The sequence below is a fragment of the Mustela putorius genome, unplaced genomic scaffold (genome assembly GCF_011764305.1).
Source record: "Mustela putorius furo isolate JIRA1106 unplaced genomic scaffold, ASM1176430v1.1 tig00000179_pilon_pilon_pilon, whole genome shotgun sequence".
NCBI classification, from domain to species: Eukaryota; Metazoa; Chordata; class Mammalia; order Carnivora; family Mustelidae; genus Mustela; species Mustela putorius.
The window spans coordinates 12577083-12601509 of record NW_025421305.1 but is presented as its reverse complement, the minus strand read 5'-3'; the positions used below and the strand labels follow the sequence as shown (position 1 = coordinate 12601509).

The following is a 24427-nucleotide window of genomic DNA, read 5'->3' as shown; positions in this document are numbered from 1 at the left end:
GATGGTGACCAGTGTCCAAGTCAAATGTTGCCTAAGGCAAGACATGAACACTAAATACAGTCCAGTAGGGCACGGTTTTAGAACCAGCATGAGATGAGCAGCCCAGTAAAGACCGTGGGGGAGTTAGGAAATGAGGGCATCCTTGACTGCTTTTTCTCCTCTGTTCAGTCTCTTTCTTCCTCTGCGTTTAGTCGGCTCCTTTCTGCTCACCCGATTACCAAGCATCCCTGGAATCTGCCCACCTCTCTCTGTCCCACCACCACTTGTCCTCGCCCTACACGGACCCGGAGGCAAAGGCCTCTGGAGTGGTGAGGTCTTTACCTTCTCCAGCCCTGCCCCTTCTCCTGGAGGCGGGGAGGTTTTCCTAAAACATGGGTCTGATTATGTCATTTTCTGTTAGGACGCTGCTAAGAATTGTGTCCTCCCCAAAAGATGTGGAAGTCCTAAACCCCAGCGCTTATGAGTGGGGCCTTATTTAGATACAGGGTATTTGTAGATGATGACGTTAAGATGAGGTCAGAAGGGTGGGCCTTAACCCCATGTGACTGTCTCCATATAGAAAGGGGAAGTTTGGCATAATGAAGACCTGGGTGATGCCGTTGTAAGAAAGGATTACCAGCAAACCACCAGAAAGTGGGAGAGACACGGGACGGGTGTCCCTCACAGCCCTCAGAAGGAACCAACCCCACTGGCACCTTGATTTCAGACTTTTAGTCCCCAGAACCATGAGACGATAAATACCTATTATTGTAAACCACCCATGTGTGGTTAGTACTTTGTTACAGCTGCCCTAGGAGACTAGGAGAGGCTTTTAAATAACTCCCCATTCCCTTCCGGGTAAAGATCAAACTCTCTAACACAGCTTCGAAGACCCACCACGATCTGGTCTCTGCTGGTTTCCCCAGCCGTGTCTCTTTCTTCGCACCCCGCCCTGATCCTGACCCCCTTGCAGTCTTCCCGGCAGGAGTACTCAGACCCTCTCAGGTTCTAGACGGAGCTTGCTTTCTCTCCCCCGTCATCTTTAGCACATGCCGTTCCCTTGTGTTTAGCACATGCCGTTCCCTTGTGGCCAAAGTCCATTTCTGCCTTTTCCTTCCATCTCCCCCCTCCAGTCAGCTGAGTCCTCTTCATTTTATTCAACAAACATTTTCAAAATGTCAGATAGAGTGTTTAGCAGCTAATAAAGCAGGCACAGCCGTTGGCCTCATGGGCTTCCCAGTCTAGGAGGAGACCCCAGTATCAAATGAGGGAAGAGTTGACAGGAGACGTGAGCAGAATGTTGGAAGCCATAAATTAGAAGGACAGTGGAAAGTGCTTAAGCTCGCCCAACAGAGCTGGACTGTAGCCTGTAATGAGAGCTGCCGACAAGAAGCATCTCAAACCACACCATGCACCCAGCAAAGCTCCGAACCCTGAGGCATCACATACCTTTGAAGGTCTCTGTGCAAGAAGGAGCTGGAAAACAGGAGGATTGGTAGACAGTTTATACCAGGAGCAGTGCAACCGCCCTGATCATCAACCCTGCCCACCTTGCTATAAAAGAAAAAGGACAAGTCAGAGAAAAAGAAAGAGCCCTTGACTTATTAAAAAGAAGAAGAAGAAATAAAATGTTCAGTGGAAATTTTGAAGAAAAAGTTGAAATACTTCCCTGGCAGTAAAATAGAAAGGCCGAGAGACAGAAAGTAGAAGGAAAAAAGATAAAATGAAAGGATCAAGGCAGGTAGCCCAACATCCAAATAAATCTAATCTCGAAGAAAGAGAACACAGAAAACAGAGGAAAGGGAGAAAGAGAGAGAGAGAGAGAGAAAACTTCCTGAAACTGAAATATTTGAATTTCCACATTAAGCAATCACGGAGTGCCTAGCACTCAGTGGCTGAAAAATACATACTCGAAGGCATATCATAAAATCTCAGAATGTCAGGCATAACACAAAAATCCCAAGTATTTCCAGAAAGAAAAAAAAAAAAAGATAACATTCAAGGGACCTTAAATCAGGATGATATCAGATACTGGAACAGTTCCATCAGAATTTTGAGAGAGAATGATTTCCAGTGTGGCCTTCCAAGAATGAGACTAGACTATACATGTTTTCAGCTATAAAGCATCTCAAGAAATTAATGTTCCATGTAATCTTAGGAATCTGCTAGAGTATGTACTTAGTAAAACAAGGAAGTAGATCAAGAAGATGGAAGGTGTGTGGTATAGAAACAGGAGAATCAGCCCAGAAGGCGAGAAGGGGATTCCCGGGGTGATGACAGAGGGGAGCTTCTGGATGGCACCTGGGCAGCAGGAGTAGACAGGAAGACAGACAACACTATAAAACACCTCTCCAAAAGGAAAAAAAGAGAAACAGATTCATCTCCTGATTTTTTAAATTGTATTCGAGCTCTGTCAGAGAGTTTGGTAAAGAATTAGTAATATTAACATCATACTCCCAAACCTCAACTTTTTTTACAAAAACAAACCTAGGTTTATAGGTCAGCCGGGATGGCTCTGCTTCAGAATGTGGGTCAGCTGGATTCGCCCTGGGCTGTGGGCTGGGTTCGGGTTGACCTCAAGCACCTCCTCATTCCACGTAAACCAAGGTGTGTTATCTTCACAGTAAATGTCCGATGCGCAGGAGACCAGGTCAGATCATGAAAGCGTATTCAAGACCCCGGTTTGTGTCTTGTCTGATAGCATTCGAATGCCCTGTTCCCAGCAAGTTACATGAAATAAGCCTGGGTGGGTTTACCCTACTTTCCTTACCGACCCTAGTGGGAGGTCCTGAAAAGTCTCACAGCAAAGATGTCAGGGTAGAATTCCACAGCAAAGAGGTAGTAAAGAATTGGAAACTATACTGAAAAGAAAGAAAGGAAGAAAGAAAGAAAGAAAGAAAAAGGAAGGAAACACAAAATTGATACCAAATTAAAAGGGCCATTGTGAGGAATGAATGAAATTATATAGGTGCAGAGTCTAGTCCAGAGACAGGTATAAATATTAAAAGATGAGTCAACACTTCCGTACCCCTTATTATGTGCCAGGCACTCTACTGTGGTCTCTATGTCTCTCCATTTAACTGAACCTACACAACAATTGTATAAAGTAGATGCTATTCTTACCCCATTTTCTAGAAAAGGAAACTGAGGCCAGTGAAATGAGTGATTTGCCCAAGGCCACTTGACAAATACAGCTGTAGAGCTGGAGTCCCATGCCAGACAAGCAGCTCACCGTCTTATCTCTTAACCACACATATAGGGGGTGCCTGGGTGGCTCAGGTCATGATCCCAGAGTCCTGGGATCAAGCCCCGCATCGGGCTCTCTGCTCGGCGGGGGCCTGCTTCCTCCTCTCTCTCTGCCTGCTTGTGATCTCTCTCTGTCAAACAAATAAATAAAATCTTTTAAAAAAACAAAACACACATACCACTGCTCTCCGTGTGCCTTCCAGACCCCAAGTCTGGATTAGTGCTGTGTGTTCCCATGGGCACTTCGCTTTTCAACTCATCGTTCTGAGTACTACTTGGCTTTTCCTGTGTCCTTGACTACAGGGGACATTCTAGAGAGGAGGGATTGTGCCCATCTTATTTCCTTTGCTTTCCTACCCATCAAGAGATGGGGTGGGGGGGAGGTTGGGTTACAACAGAATGAAGGAGAGGTGTTCCTCCTTTCGTACCGATCCCACACTGCACGAAGGGGAAGTGAAGGGAGTGTAAGAGATCAAAGACACCAGAAAAATATGCAGTCGTTGATGGAGCAAGGTATTTAAGAAAACAGAAGATACAAGATTAGGATTAAAATGAGCTTTGATACAAGATTAGGATTAAAATGACTGAGAAGACACAAGAACACCTCCTCTAAAGATTCAAAGAGGAAGAAAAGGTGGATCTTGTGGGAGCAGAGGAGGCTGGATGAGGATGCTCAGGCCAGATGACGTGGATCATCTCAGCAAATAAGGGGTGGGGAGGATGCAGGAGGATGGAGTGGGAGATTGAGGCAACAGGAGAAGTGGAGCAAACGTCTAGGGCTCTGTGATCTCTTTAATATTACGATAAGTAATATGAGGAACCCAGGAAGAACACACACACACAAGGTTAGGCATCTAATTTTAGAAGTCGAGAGACACCCCGGTTAATAATGCTTGTCTCAGTAACTAATGAAATTGAATAAAAGTACCTCTGAGCAGAAATTTGATGGCAGGAAGCCTGAATTCTAAGTCTGTATTTCTGTGACTTGTGCTGATGCGGAATTAGGCACGGAATTAGGGACTGAGGCCCTGAGCTTCTGAGCAGCCCAGGGGTGGGGGGAGTAGGGGAGGGCAGTAGCGGTCGAGGGAAGGCAAAGGACAGGCCAGTGAAGAGGTGGCGGAGGTGGCAGTAGAGGCTTATGGACGGTGGAGAGTGGGAGAGGTCCTCTCTGGGTGTCAGCCGTCAGAGGTGTGTGGTCTGTAGAGAACAGAAAAGTAATAGTAAAACCAAAAGTCAGTTTTCTGCCTACTAACATGATGCACAGGCAAGTTCTCAACCCCGACAGTGATAAAATCTGGCCCCCTGAACAAGCCTCGATCTGAGACCTAAACAACGGCCAGTATCTGGGGAGACAGATGCTGCTGGGAGGCAGATAAAAAGATTCTGACAGAGGGAGTAGTCCAGGATGTGGGTGAGGTGCTGGTGGGTGGCTGAGCTGGAGCCGAAGCGGCGTTGGTGCTTGAGGAGAAGAAACCTCCTTCAGCCAGGTGATAAAGTGACACGGTTCCGTGGCTTTCATCTTCTAGAAGCTAGATGTTGTCTGGAATCCTGAATCCTTCTTCTGATGGCTCGTCATCACCGCACGTGTTTCACCTTCTTCCTGTGTCAGCTCTGCTCACATCTTCACCTGCTTCAGTGTTCCATGGCCCTTTCTACCCCTTTCCCTACTAGGTGGCACTCGTTTATGTACACAGTTTTCTTCCCGACTAGACTGTGTGCTCCTGAGAGCAGTGACTGTACCGCACTCATCTGAATCCCCAGGGCCTGCAAACAGGCCCCTGATGCTCGTTGAAAGGAGGCACAAATAGATCTTGTGCTTCCTCACAAATTCCTCACATCTCCGATGACCAGACACCAGTAGATACGGGATGGGGCTGCTCTCCTTCTCCCAGGTAAATGCAATGAATGAGTCTCTGTTCCCCTTTAGGACATGTTACTCCTGGGTCTTCATCCCCTTCATCATCATTCCCAACCTGGGACATAGAACCCAACTGGAGGGCTCCATATTTCATATGTTTTCATCCTTAAACCATCAGGACATTATCTGGAGAGTCTGACTGCAGGGCCCAGAATGCGGATTGCTCCCACCAGAGCAGGAACCACTAGTATTTGGCCACTTTGTAGCATGACTGGTACCATCATAATGATGCACGGGTGTTTCTTTGGTGTCCCAAAAGAATTCAGGTGCTTCTGGAAACACCGCTGCATTCTATTAGTTGGGAGTAATTGTGCAATGGAGAAAACAGGGTCTGATGCACCCTCTCAATCTTCTTGGGAGTCACCAGAGGGCTGATAGTTCTCTGGAGGTGAACCACTTCCAGAATGGACCAAATCTCCACTGTCTCTTCCATTACACTGTCCACCCTCTTCATCAAGATGGCCTCCATGTGGTTCTGACCAAGAAGCTGATATACCATGAGCTAATGATGTAGATAAATCAGAAATATCTTGGTTTAACATTTGAGGTCAGAAGCAGGAGCTTTCTAGAGGAGAAATCAAAGAAGCAAAAGAAGTGTAAGGGCAGCTCCCCAACCAGAGTACCCACTAGTGGGGGTTCCAGGACCCCTGTAGCTACAGAAGCCTATAGAATGATCAAGCATGATCAAGTTATCATCGGATTAAAACACAACCATAATCCTCATTCTTCAGTAGCTGACCACTGAAGCTGCACAGCTTTTGGGGGTGATCTGGAGATTACGCTTAATGTATAGTTAATGTGATTTAGGCACTAACACAACCTTCACAGCCTCCGCGAGGCCACGGGCACTTGAGCACTTGACTTTTGAAAATGGGAATTCACCCTCAAGACCAGCATCCAGGGTTTAGACATAGAGTAGAGGGTGTTTTTTGTTTTTTTGTTTTTTTTTGTTTTAAATTCTCTTGCTCATTTTATAAAATGTGCATTCAAAAAATAAATCTGATCTTTATGAAGGAAGCTAGCTAACTACCCATTTAACTCTAGCAGAGCTGCCTGTGTGACCTGCTGGGGCTCTTTATAGAAAACGTCTAAATAATTGAAATCTTTAATTGGGTTAAAGAGATCCCTACCACATAGATGTTCTATAAATAAAAGAATGAGTAAATAATATCGTGCCCTTTCTTCCCTTCCCCTTAAAGAGGCCATTTTGTTTTGTTTGCTCCAATAAGATCATTGTTCAGGGACACTCAAGTGAGGTTAGGTTTCGGCTGGGGCGGGGCTTTCCCAAGGAAATCCCTTGTAGTTTGCTTCAGGTGTACCTGCCGCCTTTCCCTCTGGCTACCCCACGAAAAACCAATCATTTGTTTGTCTTTGCTATTAGTAGCCAGGCACCTGGGTTTTGCATTTGCCGTCCAGGTCAGAGCAAGAAGTAAAGGCAGCAAGCTGACCTTGCCTCGTTATCTGGAAATCAGACAGGTTTAAGTAGCCCAGGGAGCCTAAGCGACAGCTAGAGAGAAATGCGTTATAAAGAGGAAGTGGTAAGAGAGTTCTGAATTTCAGCGTGACCTGTTCTGTCAGGTGATTCCTGTGGGGGGAGGAGACATGAAGGGGGAAAAAAAAAGTTAGGTAAAATGTCCTTATAAAGACAAAATCTATTTCTTTCCCGGCTGATGATTTGTCCTTCTAGTCACTTCCTGCCTTGTGACTGCACACCCGGGTTTGACAAAGTTTTTCTGCAGATCAGAAAGAAGGGGGTTTCTGGTCACACGCCAGTACCACTGAGGACAGTTTTTCTACAAGGTAAATTTTCTTCATGTCTTTTTGTCGTTTTGTCATTTCTAAGTGCTTACGATGTTTGGCTCATTGCGTGGCTCTGTTTCTGTGGACTGTGGGTTCTGCCTTCAGGGGACAGAGGTTCGGCACCTGTCACTCGAGCCCTATGCGAGCCTTGCCATGGTTTAACTGTCCCACCAAGCTACAGTTCAGAGGGGGGCCCCTCAGTTCTCCGGGGTGGCTTCTCCGCTTACCCAATGACTCTTTTTTCCCCCCTTTTAAACCAAACCATGTTCTGATTTATCTCTTGGTCCCTTTCAGGGAGGCTATTTACTGTGATTTTATCTGCCTTAAAATGTTTTCAGGAAAGTGCATATTGATCATTTAGATTGTGCTGCTCATTGGCCTAGTGGGAATAGTTTAATTTTAGCTCCTGTGGTTCTGTTTTTCTAAAAAAGTTGCTTTGCAGTACTTGAGTGGATATATTCACATCTTGAGTCACACGGTACTGAGTGAGTTACTGGGTATTTGAGTGATTTTGGCGCCAACGGTTTTTCATGGGTGTGTTTAATAACCACAAGGCATCTCAGAGGCCTCTCCTTCATTTATTTTGTAAAAATAAAAGCAATTTGTTTGCTTAATTGTACTGTTTTTACAGAATTGGCTGAACTATTGGGTAGGCTTATGACCAAACAAATGACTGATAAAAACCAGAAATCCCAATAGAGTTGATATGGGATAGTCTCTCCAGAAGCTCTGTTGAAATTGTAGGCTTTGGGTTTTGTAGCATCAACCTTCATTTAATTATCCTATCCAACAGTTATTGAGAACCATAGACAGAGGGTAAACATAAAAAGCCATTGGGACTGGAAATGGATTAATTTAGCAGGATGCTTATCAAAACCCATTTTTTTTTTCAATAGAGCAACTTGTGTTCTAAAGTTATTTCCTCAGGACAACTTAAAAAAGAAAAACCATCTCAGTTGACAATGGTGTTTTATTTGCCATGTCTTCATTTTAAACTTACATAAATTGATCATAAACTGGTTCTTATTAAATAAACATTTTCAGAGAACATCTGCACACGCAGATTTGAATGGAATTAGTTGTGTGCCCATAAATGTGAATTTCTGAAAGTGGCAAAATGTGGCTATCCATATTGTTTTACACATCTTTCCTGAATGGTTTCACACTAGCAAGCATGTGGAAATTGGGGAGGAGGATCTGCATCCTAGAAAACAACAAATTTGAAAAACAATGCTCTGTCTTATTTCCAGTAAAACTATTAGTGAGAACAAAATAAATCAGAATGTGAAGTTGTATCAGTATTTTCCTTACTTTGTGAGGAAGTAAAACAGAATGTGATAAGTTAATTCAAAATAGAAAAAAAAAAGTCTCTTGACTTAAATCACGTTTAGACTGTTAAAGTGTCAACCAGATACGTTATAAAATACCCTTTTCTCTTCATTCCAGCTCACCCCTAGTAACTTCAGGGAAAAATCCTCTGGGTCTTGTCCTTTGAACAAAGACTGCTGTGGTGGGACCTTTCATTCACTATCTCAGGGATGATTTCATTATCACATTTTAAATTTTGTCTCCTTTAGTTTATAATGGGGAGTATGCCTGACACAATCAGTAATTTGGCAAACAATTTCAGTATTTAAATCTCATTTCTAATTCCTTTTCCTACCCCTTTGAAGAAGGGGAGGAGGCCAGCAAGTGAAGTGTCGTTCAAATATTACCTACTTAGAGAAGACAAGTAATAATATTATTATATTATAATATTTTTATGTCCTTCCAATGTGAAGCCACTCTTTATGCATCATCTCATGTAATTCTCTCAACTGCTCTTAGACCTGAGGAGTGGACTCAGCATGGAAGAAACTGGCCAAAGGTCACTGGGCATTTGGAGGGTCGAGGGATGGTAGATAGCCAGGATTGTCGGCTCCATATTCCTTCTCAATAAGCAGCTGTCTATTCTAGATCCCCTCTTCCACACCAGCATATTTTTCCCACATGTAGATCATTATAGACTTTTTTCAGAAGCTGACTGGAGAGATCTTGGTGCTCACAATTTTAAGGGAGGGAGGAAGAGAAACGAGAGAGAGAGAGAGAGAGAGAAAGAAGAGGGGAAAAAAATGGCAATAAATCCAGAAGCATTTTTATTTTTATAAGTAAGAGTTATCATTGTGGGTTTCATGTAATAATAGAATAAAGAAGCATTCTCTTTTAATTTATCATTTTACTAAAGAATTGTGTGCCTTCACCAACTTGCCTCAACCACTTCCCCAACCTTATTTCTTGTCACTTCCTTCTGCTCTGGCTCTCCCCCATCCTCTCTTGGCCACGTTCTGGGTACACAAGACCACAAGCCACCAGAAAGTTCCAAGCTCTTTCACTTTTTTTTTTTTTGCTCCAACTGTTGCACCAATTGCTTTCTTTTATTTGTAACACTTACGCTCAGTTTTCCAGACTCACGTCAGGAAGCGTGTCCTTTTTGAGGTCTTCCCTTCTGGACCCTTCCCCTGTCTCCCTTGCCCCCACTAACGGTTTCTCCAGTGTGTGCCTGCTTAGGGCTTTGATCTTAGAGTAAGTATAGCAGTAATCATACTGTTGTTTGCTGACAGCCTGAGCTCCTTCTCTTGCTCTAATGACACTGACTAAATTGAAAAATTGTCTCAAGTATTTTCTGTCAGCTCCTTAGATATGCACGGAACTCTTTTCTCTGACTTCACCTCTTAATATTTACTGAGACCCCCCAGTGACTGCTGTGAAAAGAGCTACAGTAATCATACAATATTTTGTATTCTACCATGCTTCCTCTTTGCCAAAACACTATTCTTTATTTTAGCTTCAAAGCACTAAATATCGAGTTCAGTGTATTTAAGAAATTGTCTGATGACCACAACAAACAGACAAAATTATGATTTTCATTCTTTGAGCTAAAACTTAACTGCTCTTAGCAAAACTATTGCACCGACAGTGGGCTTCTTTGATGACTGGAAACCCATTAACTTTTGCTTAATTACTTTGGATTATTCTAGAAAGTTCTCAACTCAACTTCTTGTTATTTACGAAATAAAGACCTTTTATGTATACAGGAGAAAAGGCAAACAAATTTTTATATTAGTTAAGGTGAAATAAAATTAAGAAACTCGCTCATGAGATTGTATTAATGAAGGGTCACAATTTATAAAGTAAGATTGTAAAAGTACTGGATTTTATGACTAATAGTAGATTTTATAACAGAGTGACATCATTTATATTAATCTCATGGTCTCTTTAGGGTTTTTTGTCGGCTGGTTTCCCAACCTCAGAAATCAACTGAAATAAGGCTATGTATCTTCCCATTGAACCCTGGAGGCATAAAAATTAGAATTAGAGCCCCACCAAAATATAAAACTAACCATCGTCAACCGATTCCAAGAGTTTCATGTTTCCCTATTTTGCCATGTGGCAATGCACTTAAATCAAAAAAGTGTTCATGTTTCGGGCCACCTGGGTGGCTCAGTGCGTTAAGCATACAACTCTTGATTTCAGCTGAGGTTGTGATTGCAGGGTCATGGGTTTGAGCCCATCAGGCTCCCTGCTCACTGGAAAGTCTACTTGGGATTCTCTCTCTCCCTCTCCCACTGCTCTCACTCTCTCTTTAAAATAAATAACTAAATGTTTAAAAAAAAAAGCTTAAGCTTGATGGGATTGGGAGGGAGACAAACCATAAGTGACTCTTAATCTCACAAAACAAACTGAGGGTTGCTGGGGGGAGGGGGATTGGGAGAAGGGGGGTGGGGTTATGGACATTGGGGAGAGTATGTGCTATGGTGAGTGCAGTGAAGTGTGTAAACCTGGTGATTCACAGACCTGTACCCCTGGGGATAAAAATATATGTTTATAAAAAATAAAAAAAAATTTTAAAAAGTTTAAGCTTTAAGTTAAAAAAAAAAACAACAACACATTTCACACTGTTTCCATTTTGAAGTTCTAAGAAGTTGCCATCACATTCTAGGGGCGCCTCCCTCAAGCTGCCCAGATGGCATCTCCTCTGGCTTTCCTCGGTTCCCTCCTGAATCAACTTCCTTAAACTATCAGACTGTCCCCATTGTTTTGGTTTGCCAGGTTTGGTGATTACAGCAGTCTTCCCTGTAATTTCGTCATCTCTCCATTTTGTAAGACACAGCGAATAGCAGAGCGGGGGAATGGAAGAATTTCAGTTTCTCACCCTAATAATAATAGCTGACAGTTACCTATTACTCACTTCGGACTGAGTGTTTTCCTAAGTGTTTCTAACCATATTGATGCATTTAGTCATCGCTACAATCTTGTGAGGTGGTTAGAGTGTTATCTTCATATCTAAAGACAAGTTAATGCATTCAAATATTTTATTACTTTAATTTTCCACAGCTGAATCAGTTCTGTATAACTGCTAGGTTCCAAGAGAAGTAATATTCTCCTGGAATAAACAGTGACCATGGGGCTTATTTGTACCAAAGCTCTTGAGTTGAGCTCAAATAATCATAATCTATCCCAAATAAGTACAGTTATATTATAATTTGCGTTTGTCAAACAGACTTCTTCTTCGTCCGTCATCAGCAGCAGCATTTACCCCACACCTCTGTGCACTTGACTAAGTATTTAGTTTTTACCAATTTATAGATCTCTGCATGGGTCACAAAACATGACTTGTACCTCAAAATCTTTGAAAAGTTCCCCATCTTTGAAGGTTGGAATAATATTTTCAGTCAAATGGTCTTCATATTTTCTGATTGTTGTGACCAATAGACACAAATAAATAATTTAATATTTATGCTGAAGTCCATATACCCATATTTATACAGTATTGGCCAAATACAGGCATCCTACAAACTGAAAGAATGAAAGAGTGTTTTAATTGTGGGTTGAAAATAGAGGAGGAAATGTGACCCACTTTTAAAGTTAAAATAAGTTTTGGTGAGCTTCAGAGCCACACCTATGCGTCAGGCCCGTTTGTAAGTTAAAAGGAGTCTTGTTTCTCAAATATGGTCATTCGTTTTTGTCTGGGAGGAAAGATGTTAAACTGAGCAACTAGCAAAGCCACAGTCCTGTGGTTGCAGTCTTGATTCTTGTTTTAGTCCAGCACCAATTGTATGACAGATGGACATTCTCTGTCTTCTCTCTCTCTCTCTCTCTCTCTCTCTCTCGGTCACACACACATATACACACACCTTCCTGAGTGGCTGAGCTGAAGTGGAAAAGTGATTATGTTCTCCACAGGCAGAAAAGCTAAGACGCCAAATTCTACAGGCAAATGAATTATGCATGTGAATTGCAATCTCCTGGATAATGTGTTTTCCTTTTTTTCTCTGGTTGTACTTTCAAGAGGGAAGTGAATTAATGGAATAATTACTTTGCGTTTAAACAACAGCCTGCATTTTGATCCCCCAGTTGGGTCGTCAGCACCCAGATTTATGCAAGCTATGTATCCAAATATATGAAGTTAAGAGGTGCACAGATGTATTTGTATAAAATTTACATCTTCCTTTTGCCATTTCTCAGGCAAAATTTAGAATTCAGCTTGTGTCTTTGTTAACCTCTGGTGTAGCATTTTAAAACGTTGGGTCCTCTACACCTCCTTGACATCATCAGCTCAGGTTATCTTCACCACAAGGGTCCCTAAGGAGAAATCCAGGTGACGTGTGCTAAGTGAAACTACAAACACAATGAGTGACATCTATGGTGCTGGCTTTACTGCACACCCCCTTCTCCATATTAAAAATGGGAAACGAACTTTCTCTGTTGTTTCCAGTGCTTTATAAACATAAAAAAAATCTACCCTTTGGAAAGACAGAATACTATGGTCACCTTGCAGACATTTTTCAGATTTTCCCCTTCCCTCATTGTCTTTCAGATTAAGATTTTTTTTTTCATCAAAATATCCTTGACTCTTTGTTTCTTGCCAGCAACCACAGAGAAAGGCAATTATAATACTTCATCTGTTTGGTGATCATATAGACTGTATATAGTATATATTGTGTTTAACATTGTATCTAATGTTAGCTTTTTTAAACTTTGGGAGTAGGACTGTCCTTTCTCTGCATGAAACATGGTATTGGTATACAGAAGGAGAGCAAATTTGGATTCACTTTCTAGCCTTGTACTAAGTGTGGAGCCTGAGCAAGTCTCCATTTCTTCTTCTGTAAAATGGGGGAAAGTACTGTTTCCTTGGTCTGTTCTTGGGTTCCTTTTCTCTTCCTCTCCCCCCCCCCCATCAGCCACTGTGCACACTTCACTCTACTACACACCTCACTATGGACTGACCGGCCCCTTGCTATTTGGTAGGTGCCGCGCTAAACCCTTGACATATATTTACTCTTCCATTTTCACACCAAAGCCAGATTAGGTCAATGTGGTCCTATTCTTATAACAGATGGCCGAACTGAGGTTTGGGGAAGGTTACATCTGAGGTCCCAGAGCCAGTACGTGCCAGAGCCAAGATTTACACCCTGCCTCTTTCCCATTTTATAGTCACAGTTTCTTAAAGGTGTTTTAAAATTTTTGACAAATGAAATGTTATCACAAATCCCATTGTCAGTTGGTATTGGTAAATATTTGCCAACCAAACCGTGGCTTCCAACAGAGTGAAGATAAGTATAGCCCATCAAATTAATACAAATCTCCTGCCTTTGTGTATCTGTTAGTCCTCATTTTGTTTTTTATGAGAATGAGCTTGTCGTTAGAGGTTCTAGAACAACTACCCCATGGAGCCTATAGAAAATGAGGTCATATTATTAAGAATTATTAAGTCATTGCTAATATACAAATGTGGGCTGCACATTGTCTTGGTAGTTTTCCAGCTCCAACAGTAATAGAGGAAATGCCTGGAGAACCAGGGAGCAGAGAGAAGTAGGTTCAGGATGACGGAATCAGTCGCCGGGCACTGGTACAGCCCTGAGACCGAGGAGGTATGGGCCGATGGTCCATAGAGTGTCATTTCTTTTTGTGACTCATGGTGGATGTGGTCAGGCTTTTAAAGTTGCTGTACATTTTCGTCCTCTGGGTCGCACTTCCTCAACTGTTAGTAGGTACTTTCCATCATTTCGGTATTTCAGTCAGTATTTCAGGCGAGGCTAGGCCCAGAGCCCCTTGACAAGTCAACCTGAGATCAGCCAGTACCAGTACCACCAGCTTCTCATCTGTGGCATCCATCACTCCTGCAATGCCTTTTGAAACTGCCTTCAAAGACTCTGGATGGGAAATGTAGTAAAAGAGCCCAAAGAAGCCAACCTAAGGACAGTTGAAGATAGAACATAGATGTGAAATCTAGATTTATACACACACACACACACACACACACAGCATACATACAGTTAAGTGTGGATTTTAGATGGTGACTATACATAATATTTTATATAATTTATAGTGGAACTTGAGTTTGTTCCCCACGATAATTTTATGAAAGTTCTTTTTTTTAAATTTTCCCCTTCATTTCTTGACTCTTTCCTTCCTTCCTTCACCAAGCACTGTTGTATACAATTTAAACCCTTTGTCTCATTGAATTCTAATGCAGCCCTATAGAGTGAGCCCTGTAAATTGCATTACTAATGTCCCTTTTTTACATATGAACATATGAAGAAACTGAGGCTCAGAAAACTTAAGGAACATGTACAGAAACACATAGCAAGAAGCAGTTGCATAGAAACTCATCATTTTTTCACCATACCATGCTGCTTCCTATTTATTATAGATATACAAATATTATATAACTTCCCAAAGGAAGGCAAGATCACTAGCATTTATTCTTTCTTTTTTCTTTCTTCCTTCCTTCCTTTCCTTCTTTCTTTCTTTATTTCTAATTACACTATGTTAGTCACCATACAGTGCATCATTAGTTTTTGATGTAGTGTTCCATGATTCATTGTTTGCGTATAACACCCAGTGCTCCATGCAATATATGCCCTCCTTAATACCCATGCATGGGCTAACCCACTCCCCCACCTGATCATTAGCATTTGGATGAGGTTTAGGGGATGCCTGACATGCCTTTTGGTTTTTTTTTTTTTTTTTCAATTTTTAATTTTTTTTTATTTACTTATTTTTTATTTATTTTCAGCATAACAGTATTCATTATTTTTGCACCACACCCAGTGCTCCATGCATTCTGTGGTCTCTATAATACCCACCACCTGGTACCCCCAACCTCCCACATCCCACCCCTTCAAAACCCTCAGATTGTTTTTCAGAGTCCATAGTCTCTCATGGTTCACCTCCCCTTCCAATTTCCCCCAACTCCTTTCTCCTCTCTATCTCCCCATGTCCTGACATGCCTTTTTGCTGGCTTGGACAGGGTAGCAATGGGAGAAGCTGTCAACTATGGAGCCCAGGCCATTCTGGAAGGTGTGGGAGAAGAACCTCCTCTCATTTTCCTCTCCACCTACCTCCCTAAGCTATAAAGCACATTTCATGGACTTTGCATTTCAACAGGTTTGTTTGTTTGTTTGTTTGTTTGTTTGTTTTTACTCTATTAGGTAGTTTAAATGTGAATGGACTTCTGTTTTTCCCATATCTTAGCTAGTCTAAACTAGCATTCTCCAGGCTCTACTTCTCCTTTCAGACCAATCACTGACTCACTGTGAGACTCTGGGGAGCAACTTCACTTTTCCGGGCCCCCATTTCCCATTTTGTAATATGTCCAGTTCCTTCCTCACTCTGTAGGGCTGTATTTTCTAGATGGGAGATGGTGATATGAGGAGAAAGCGATGTCCATACAAAAGGCAGAAATGGCTTCTAGGTGCAATCATTTTATTGCCTGAGGAGGTTGGAGAGTGTCTTACCTAGAGGACATGCTGTAAGCATTGTGACTGAAGATAGAAAGGAGAGCCTAGACCACCAAGGTTTTTCTTCTAGAAACAAGAGGAAGGCAGCCATGCCGGCACTTCCCCAAACTCTTCTGGGAGCTGCCTTCAGGGCCAGTAATGCCAAACCCCGGCAGCTTCCTTGGCAATCTTCTCAGGCTTGTCTCCTCACTTCGTGGGACTGTTTTCTCTTATCCAGTAGTCCCCCCTTTCCCATGGTTTCGCGTCCACAGTTTCAGTTACCAGAACGTCCTCCTTCAGATGTATTTTCAGAAGGTCAAAGGTCAACAGTAGCCTACTAGTTGTACATCACTGTGCCTCCGTCATTCACCTCACTTCGTCTCACAGGCATTTTATCATCACACATCTCCACAAGAAGGGCGAGTACAGTGCAGTAAGAGATTCTGAGAGAGAGACCACACTCACATTTGTTTTATTGCAGAGTATTAGAATTGTTCTCTTAGCTACTATTGCCAGTCTCTTACTGTGCCTACATTGTAAATTAAACTTTACCATAGTTGTGTATATATAAAGGAAAACATAGTATTTGTAGGGTTTGGTACTATCTGTGGTCTCAGGCATCCACTCGGGATCTGGGAACGTCTACCCCACAGATAGGGGGGTACCACTGTATGGAGAAACGGAGGGTCCTTTTCCATTCTGTCTTTTTGGAAAATTACAACTAGTTCTTTAAGATGTAACTCAATGAAGGTCAGTATCACCGCCTTTGGACAGCGTTCCCTTCTCTTCTGGGACAGAGATAAGTGCTTCCCTCTCCCGGCTCCCACAGCACCATGATCATAAGCCCTTTGGAGTGTGGAGGTCAGGCTGGCCTCTGAGATGCACTGGCTTCTTCTTTCACAGGACAGGTTGTCATGTAAGAGCAGGGATTTCCCCCTCTTCATCTTTGCATCTCCAGCACCTAGAAGGAGGCCAGCGCTTTACGAAATGTGATTGGCTGACAGGTGTGGAGCTTCTAACAAAGACAAGCCCTCGTGCACCAGAGGCAGGAGGCGGGGGCAGGGAAAGGCAAGATCCCCCTCGAGGTGTTTTCTCACTCTTAACTCTTCCCTCAAGATGGTGAAGAATTGCAGAGAAGAAACATTTAGAACATCTCAAAAGAGTCCAGGAAGAGCCCCAGCCATAGGTAAAATCTTGCAAAGGGTGTGTGTCCTTCGTTTACACGAGGTCAGAGCTGCATAACCCCAAAGGAGAGCAGAGAACCTTAAGATGCAGAAATCCAGTGGTCACAGGCACAAGGAAAGGTGCCTCCAGTAAGACCTACATGGTGTTGGCCTGCAGTGTGGGGCAGTGTCCCTTGCTGACCCTCCCCCCGGGCTCTGGAGTAAGTGTAAGGCTTCCCTAGTCATAGTAGGGTAACCCTGAGCCCATTATTAAAATCTCAGTTCCCTCATCTACAAAGAGAAAATCACAATAATGCTGCATAGGATTGTGGCTAACGTTAAGTGTGATAATGCATATAAAACACTTAGCATTGACTAACCATTCACTGAACATTAGCTGACCTTCCCATTTGTCCTTTAGCTATTGTTGTCTCTGACTCCAACATAGATGGAGAGAACATTTTATGGAGAGAATAAGGATTAATCATCCTGTATGAATATGAAAAAAAGGCTCCTCATCTGTGGAAATCCAGGTGTCACTTCTTCCAGGGGCTGTGCTTGGCTCTCCAAGGGAGAGCTCTTCTCCCCCTTCCTGTGGATCTAAATTTCCCTTCATATTCTAGTGACTGGAATCCATCCTCCATACTAAACAGGCTGGGGCCACACCTAATCCTTGTGTTGCCAACATCTAACCCAGGACCTGCACAGAGCAGGTATTTGGCAGATATTTATTGAAAGAGGAAATGTACAGACATATTTTCATAGTCCAGATTGTTCCATGCAAGTTACATCCAGGGGACCTCTAGCACCCATTCCTCGCTGTTTCCTGGGTGCTCCTGGCTCCTGGACTTGGAGCCGCCCAGCTGCTCTGCCCCCCCTTTAGCTCACAGCTTTATCTCTGCAGGACTCCTGTCAAAGTCAGACACTGTACTTAGAGACCCACTGCCAAGCATCACAGGCAGCCAGCAGGGTTTCCAGAGACAGCTTGAAGGATCCCCAGGCCCAGGCTTTGCTACCACACAAGCAGAAACCCGCTGGCAAAGGCCGGGCAGGGCCAGGGAGCCTTCCGCAGCCAGTTGGAAGACTGCCTAGGGACACTAGCCTCTCTTCACACCCATAGCAACTCAGCAAGGTCATTCTTCCAGCAAAATGGTTTCACAAAATTTGAAACATTCGCTCACTTGCTCTAGGCCTTTGTCCCTTTCCACGGGAGGGATATTTTTAGAATATTATCGTTAAACTCTTCAAAGGAGGTAAGAGTAGACTTCTCAAGCCCTGTATGCTATCAGTTAATGGGTTTGTTCATTCACCCGGTTACCTGCCAGGTGACAGCTCCATGAGGTGACCTCCGGTCTAGATGTCCAGCGGTGATCTCACAGTCTGCTGAAAGAGTGGATATGCACCCAGAAGCCACGTGCTCAGGTCAGGAACAGAGCTGAGGGTAGAAAAAGCTCACTGATTCCCAACTGACAGCCAGAACAGAGTGTCTGAAGCCATGCAGATGTTTTTAGAAGTCTGAGGGTGTCATTTTAGTTTTTATCTGTAAATTTGGCATTTTATCCTTTGAACATGGTGCCTCAGGGTGAGTTGTTTTAATGGGGTTTGCTTTTTTTGGTTACAAAGGAAAATCAGAGGCCCTCAATGCAAAGTCAAGGGGAAAAAAAAAAAAACACAACAACACCCAGAAGAAGTCATTTACCTAGCCTTGGTCATTTTAACCTAGAAGATGCCAATAGTACGTGTACATAGGATTTAGCACCTGTTGTTTGTAGCCCAGGACCTAGGACCTTTGTAGCCTGACAGTATCTTCTCAATACATAGAGAGGTTTTTGTTTTGTTTTGTTTTGTTTTGTTTCCATTAAGTTCTTCATTAAGTTCTTCGTCATGTACAGGAAACACATGAAATTATATTTATTAAATATTTGAAATCATGGGGGAATTAAAGTTACTGTATATTGAGCAGGTCTTACTTCAAGAACAGCATGACCTCTTGAGTTTGGAAACTTATAACGGAAAGAGGAAAAGGAAGGAGACCCAGACTCCAATCCGAGCATGCTCTGTGGCAGGAAGAGGGTGGCCAGATAGATTATCTCTACGGTCCCTTCTCCTCTACATTCTATGACGCTGTTCTTCTTCTTCTTTTTTTTTTTTTTTTTAAGATTTTATTTATTTATTTGACAGAGAGAGACATAGTGAGAGAGGTAACACAAGCAGGGGGACTGGGAGAGGAAGAGGCAGGTTTCCTGCTGAGCAGGGAGCCTGATGCGGGACCCTGAGATCATGACCTGAGCCAAAGGCAGACACTTTAGAACTGAGCCACCCAGGCGCCCCTGACTCTGTTATTTTTATGTCATCATTTAAGGAAGTTGCCATAGACCCAGAATATAGCAAAGAAAAGGTTTGGAAGATAAGTCCCCAAAAACAGGTTAAAAGAATTAAAAAAAAAAAAAGGGGGGTTGGTGGCGATCACTTAAGGCATGTGACAGAATTTTTATGAATTGAGCCGCTTCTCTAATTCCCTCTGAGAATAGCTCAAGAGAGAGCAAGTTTTCATCGTATCAGAAAAGATTTAGGTTACAGGTAGGGATATGAGACACCAGAGAGGTGATAGGGTTTCCTTATTTGGATATTTTTAAGAAAATAGTAGGTGGCTGTCTTTCTGGGCCAGTTTGCATACAGCCTTGCCTAGAAACCGGGAGTGAACTGGATCAGCATGTCTTAAGCTGTTCACAGATTTGACATCTCAGAAAGCAGGTCCCATGTGCTGCTTTGGTTAACTTCGCTGCTCTGTGTTGAGCCACCAAGCAAGGGGCATCTGCCTTGGTCAGTGAGGAGAATGCATGAGGACAGAGATTTACCTGCTGCTGAGGTAAGGGCAGGAGCCGGAAGGGGCTGGGAGATGCTGGGTCCTTTTTCAGAGACTGTGCCTCCCCGAGAAGGCCCATTGGGGTGACTGCCATGGCTCCTGATGGCCCCCTCCCTATCTCTAGGCCCATTTGAAATACACCTTCTCTAGGCTCTAACTTGTGCACACACTTACCAGCTAGTGAATAGACTTGGAACTTTTTTTTTTTTTTTTTTTTTTTTTTTTTATAAACATATATTTTTATCCCCAGGGGTACAGGTCTGTGAATCACCAGGTTTACACACTTCACAGCACTCACCAAAGCACATACCCTCCCCAATGTCCATAATCCCACCCCCTTCTCCCAAACCCCCTCCCCCCAGCAACCCTCAGTTTGTTTTGTGAGATTAAGAGTCACTTATGGTTTAGACTTGGAACTTTTTAACATGGAAGGGATTTCATCTCTCAATTTATAGATGAGGAAACAGAGGTCCAAGGAGGCAAATCAGAGCCCGACAGTCCTCAGACAGTACGCTAGGTCTCCCAGGCCCCCACGTGGGGCTCTGTGTCCCAATTCTCCTCAGTTATTTCGGTTAAGGTTTCCTTGGAGATGTACATGTGTATAAATTATCTGGCTACCTTTTTGCATGGCTGATTTAGATGTTTTCTCTTTTTACTTTTTGGTAAGTTTCTATGCTAATTTCTTACTCTTGGTAATCTTTTTTCCTCTCACGGCCCTGTTTCACATGTTTGTTTTTGATCTTCAAAACTTTTTGCATTGTTTAACCATCTTAAACATCTTAAAGTGAACTAAACTTTAAGCATTAAGTGAACTAAAATCTGTGCATCACATTTGAAACCTGACATTTAACTGTGGGCTTCTTGAAGTCTGAGGCTTTGCAACCCCTGTGCTCATAGTCCAGCTATAAGAGTGGTGCTTTGCACCTAGTCTTATAGAGGATGAGAAAGAATGAATAACTGAACAATGAATGAATGGTGTCTGGTATTGAGGTAATTGAATAGTAGGTAATCTGCTAGTCTGTAATAATGTTTAGCATTTTGAAACGATCCAAGGATACCCTGACGTTTCAGTAGGGAAGAGTCTGGATCTCAAAGTCTTTGTGGTAGAATGCAGAATGAAGGGTAGCTGCAGATTTTCAAGATGTTAACCCCAGAGGCGTCATTGTCTACAGCCTAGGGAAGGAGAGAAATGACAAAGCATCGAGGGCTTCCATACCTACAAGCCTGGGTATCCCCTCTGCTTGCAAGATGTTTGCTCTGGGTCACATCCGTAATGGCTCTGAGCAACTCCGTAGAAAACAGGTGGCATCAGGGGTGTGCTGGTGCTGGGGAGGGGGTGTGGGGGGGGGGAGATGGGAACTCCATGGTTGGTAACTGAGCCGAGTTCTGTGTGCTATGCTTTGTACAGCTTCCAAAGCCCCTCAACCGTGATCAGACCACAGAGGCACCCAGAACAGCATGTTCACTCGGTTTGGAGTAACCTTGCCTTCTGGCTTCCCGGGAGAGTTTACAGGCCCGAGATAGCCAGAGAAGAGAGCCGCCGAGTCTGTGCCCCTGCCTTACTCCTTCCTGGTCTGTGCCCACAACCCTCACTCCTTCCTGGACCTTTACCTCCAATGCTGCAGAGACATGCGTTCTGGGCTCTGGAGCAGCCCTCGGGGAAATCAGTGTATCTGCAGGGAGAAAAAAGACCATCCAAAAAAGATTTTTGACTTGACAGAAGAATTCATAAGAGCTCCTTTAAACGGTCACCTATATTTGAGGCTCTTCATCATGATTTGGCTCTTAAAAACAAAGTCATTTTTAAAATATTTTCAGACTCCTCCTTTATGTAAAACTTTGGAATATCTGTATCCATAGAGGAATAGTATCCCAAGAAGATAGAGTAAATTACTGGCGGGTAGATCCCCTGCAGTGGGCAACTTTGTAACACGAAGGGGACCAAATTACCTGAAGCAAAGCTACTCCCTTGTCTCACAGTTTATCATGATGGCTTCTTAAAAACTTAGGGGCATTTTATTTTGCTTCGGACTCCTGTGTATTTTATGTTCCTCTTCTTCGGGCAGCGTGGTCTAGCACTAAGATTGCAGTACTAATGATATCCTTGATTATATGTTGTTTCGGATTATTGACCGAACGTTCGCAAGTTGTATAGCTTTCTCCTCTCTGTGTATTGAAATTATTGAGGTAGAGCTAGGAATCTGGGTCCTGAGTTTCCAGTTTTACTTTACCCAGTGTGTCAAGTTGCAGGAAAAGTAGGACACATTCAAAAGAGTCCCAGGCAATGTGATGCCAGGTTACAGATGCCTCCCTGATCCTCACAGTTACATAACTGGGCGTCAGTATATCGAACCAAAATACTGACCAGCTCACCACTACCCCCTCTAGGAAAGGAATCTAGCCCGTGAGCATCTCACTCTGGGCAAGTCACCTTTCCCTTCCTTTCTGCTGCTTTTCATTGTCACTTAGGAAACCCCTCAGAGAAAATTTAGCTTACATTTTTGCATTTATTTTTAGAGAATGTATTTCCTTCTGTAAATTCCACAGCACTATGTTCTCTAGTAACCTCCTGCAAATAGTGTCTGTTTTCCAACTTTAGGGAAGTTGAGTCAGGTGCTTTTATTCTAAGTGGCCATTATCAGAAATTCTCTTTCACTATTGATCTGGAAACTACCAGCCTCCTCTAAGCTAAGACTCAACACTCACCAACCTAAGGAAGTGAGCGGGTTTTGTGGCTTTGGCAATTTGGAGGATTATTTTGTTTTCTTAAGACTTTAGAAATAATTTCATAAAAATGAACAACCAGTACTTTCTTTGGCCAAATGTTGAGATTTTATAGGTATTAATTTAAGTGAATTGAATAAATTTAAGTGCTTACAGGAAAACTAGCAGCCAAATGTGACTTAGATGAATGGTGTGAGTCTGTCCCCTTAGATTCATGACTTGGCAGTGATTCAAAAACAGGGTTCCGAAATTCACCACTGATTTGCAAGAGCCCTTAATAAGGAATAAAGAATATGCAATGGAATATTAGTCAGCCATCAAAAGGAGGAAGTCCTACCATTTACGAGAACATGGATCGACCTCAAAGGCTTTATGCTAAATGAAATAAGTCAGACAGACAAAGATAAATACTATCTGATCTCACTTACATGTGGAATCTAAAAAATAAAAAAGAAAATAACTGAAACTGAATTTATGGAAGAAGAAATCAGACTTGTTGTTACTAGAAGTAGGTGGTAGGGGAGGGGAAATTGGAGAAAGGCGGTCAAGAGGTATGAACTTCCAATCACAAGAGAAACAGTTCCTAGGGTTGCGAAGTACACAGCTAGCGCTGTTGTGTGGTACCCAGGAGAACTGCGGAGCGTAGATCCCAAGAGTTGTCATCACAAGAAGAAAAATTTTTCCCTTTCTTATTTTCTTCTTTCTTTTCCTTTTATTGTATCTGTATGAGAAAATGGATGTTCGGGGAACCTCTTCTTATCATATGTAAATCAAACTATCATGTAGTACGTGGTACGCTGACACAGTGAGGCATGTCAATGATTTCTCTGTAAAACTGGAAAAAACAAAATGGGGCCTCAGTTAAAGCAGGAGCAGCAGCGTGGAACCAGGAAGGAACATGCCTTCCTTGGCCACTTCCTTCAGGCTTCAAAGGGCTCAGCTCATCCCATCAGGGCAGCAAGCTTGCTAGAGGCTGCCTCCTACATGCCAGTAATTTGCAAACTGAAACCTTAACTTAGTATTCTTATGAATCTGACTACCATGATTATAACCTTCAAATGTGCCTGAAGTGGGCTTTTTTTTTTTTTCCAGGCAAATACATTAGTAGACTGTGTAAAGTACCTAATCTTTGATTCTAACCCCAGGAATATCCTTCTTAGAAACATTCTGATTTGCATGTTTTTAATTCCCTCCTCTTCCTGCTTCTCTGTTTTGTGAATGTGCTGCGATTTGCACATTCAGTTCAATTAGTTCAAGGGTCTCTTCTCAGTCATGGACCTTGATGGCTCTCTTAAGGGTACCTCCATCCTCTTCTTGTTCTGCTCACCAGCAACTGCATTTATTTTTTTTAATTTTAATTTTAAATTTTTTAAATTTAATTTATTTTTTAAAATATTTTATTTATTTATTTGACACAGAGAGAGAGAGAGAGAGAGAGATCACAAGTAGGCAGAGAGGCAGGCAGAGAGAGAGGGGGGAAGCAGGCTCCCTGCTGAGCAGAAAGCCTGATGCGGGGCTCAATCCCAGGACTCTGAGATCATGACCTGAGCCGAAGGCAGAGGGTTAACCCACTGAGCCACCCAGGCACCCCCAGCAACTACATTTAAAACTCCAGCCTTGCTTAGAGAACATGTGCATAGACAAAGCATTTCATCTCATCAAAACTTTGGTTTTCTTATCTATAAAATGAAGGAGTCATAATAAATTATTTCATAGGTTCCCTCTGCCTCTAGAAGTTAACATGTGTTTCCAGGACTTTCTGTTCATTCTGATAGTAAATGAGACCCTCTCATAGCATAGCTATTCATGCTTGCACCCAAAACAACACAGTAGCACATTAACTTGGGCTGTTGACTAGTCCTTCTCCAGCTCACCTTTTTAAAGTTTGTATGTACGTGTGTATTTATTTACTGATTTAAGAGTGCTGGGGAAAGGGAGAGGGAGAGAAGGTCAAGCAGACTCCCCACTA

At 42.8% G+C, this 24427-nt stretch overlaps 1 protein-coding gene across 3 annotated transcripts in view; it reads left to right on the top strand.

Annotated features, from left to right (window-relative positions):
- LCP1 (lymphocyte cytosolic protein 1) overlaps window positions 1-24427 on the top strand; it is an 84705-nt gene that overhangs the window by 22342 nt on the left and 37936 nt on the right. The window contains exon 1 of one of the 3 annotated variants that reach the window (XR_006605731.1): window positions 6512-6943. The exons of 1 other annotated variant lie outside the window; for it this stretch is intronic. Coding sequence is in view for 1 of the 2 variants with exons in the window: in XM_013059807.2 (XP_012915261.1) it covers window positions 6814-6943 (130 nt within the window). In the remaining variant the exon portion in view is untranslated. Of the gene's footprint in view, window positions 1-6511; window positions 6944-24427 lie in introns of those variants that run through there. One more of the 3 variants, XM_013059807.2, reaches the window with a different exon arrangement.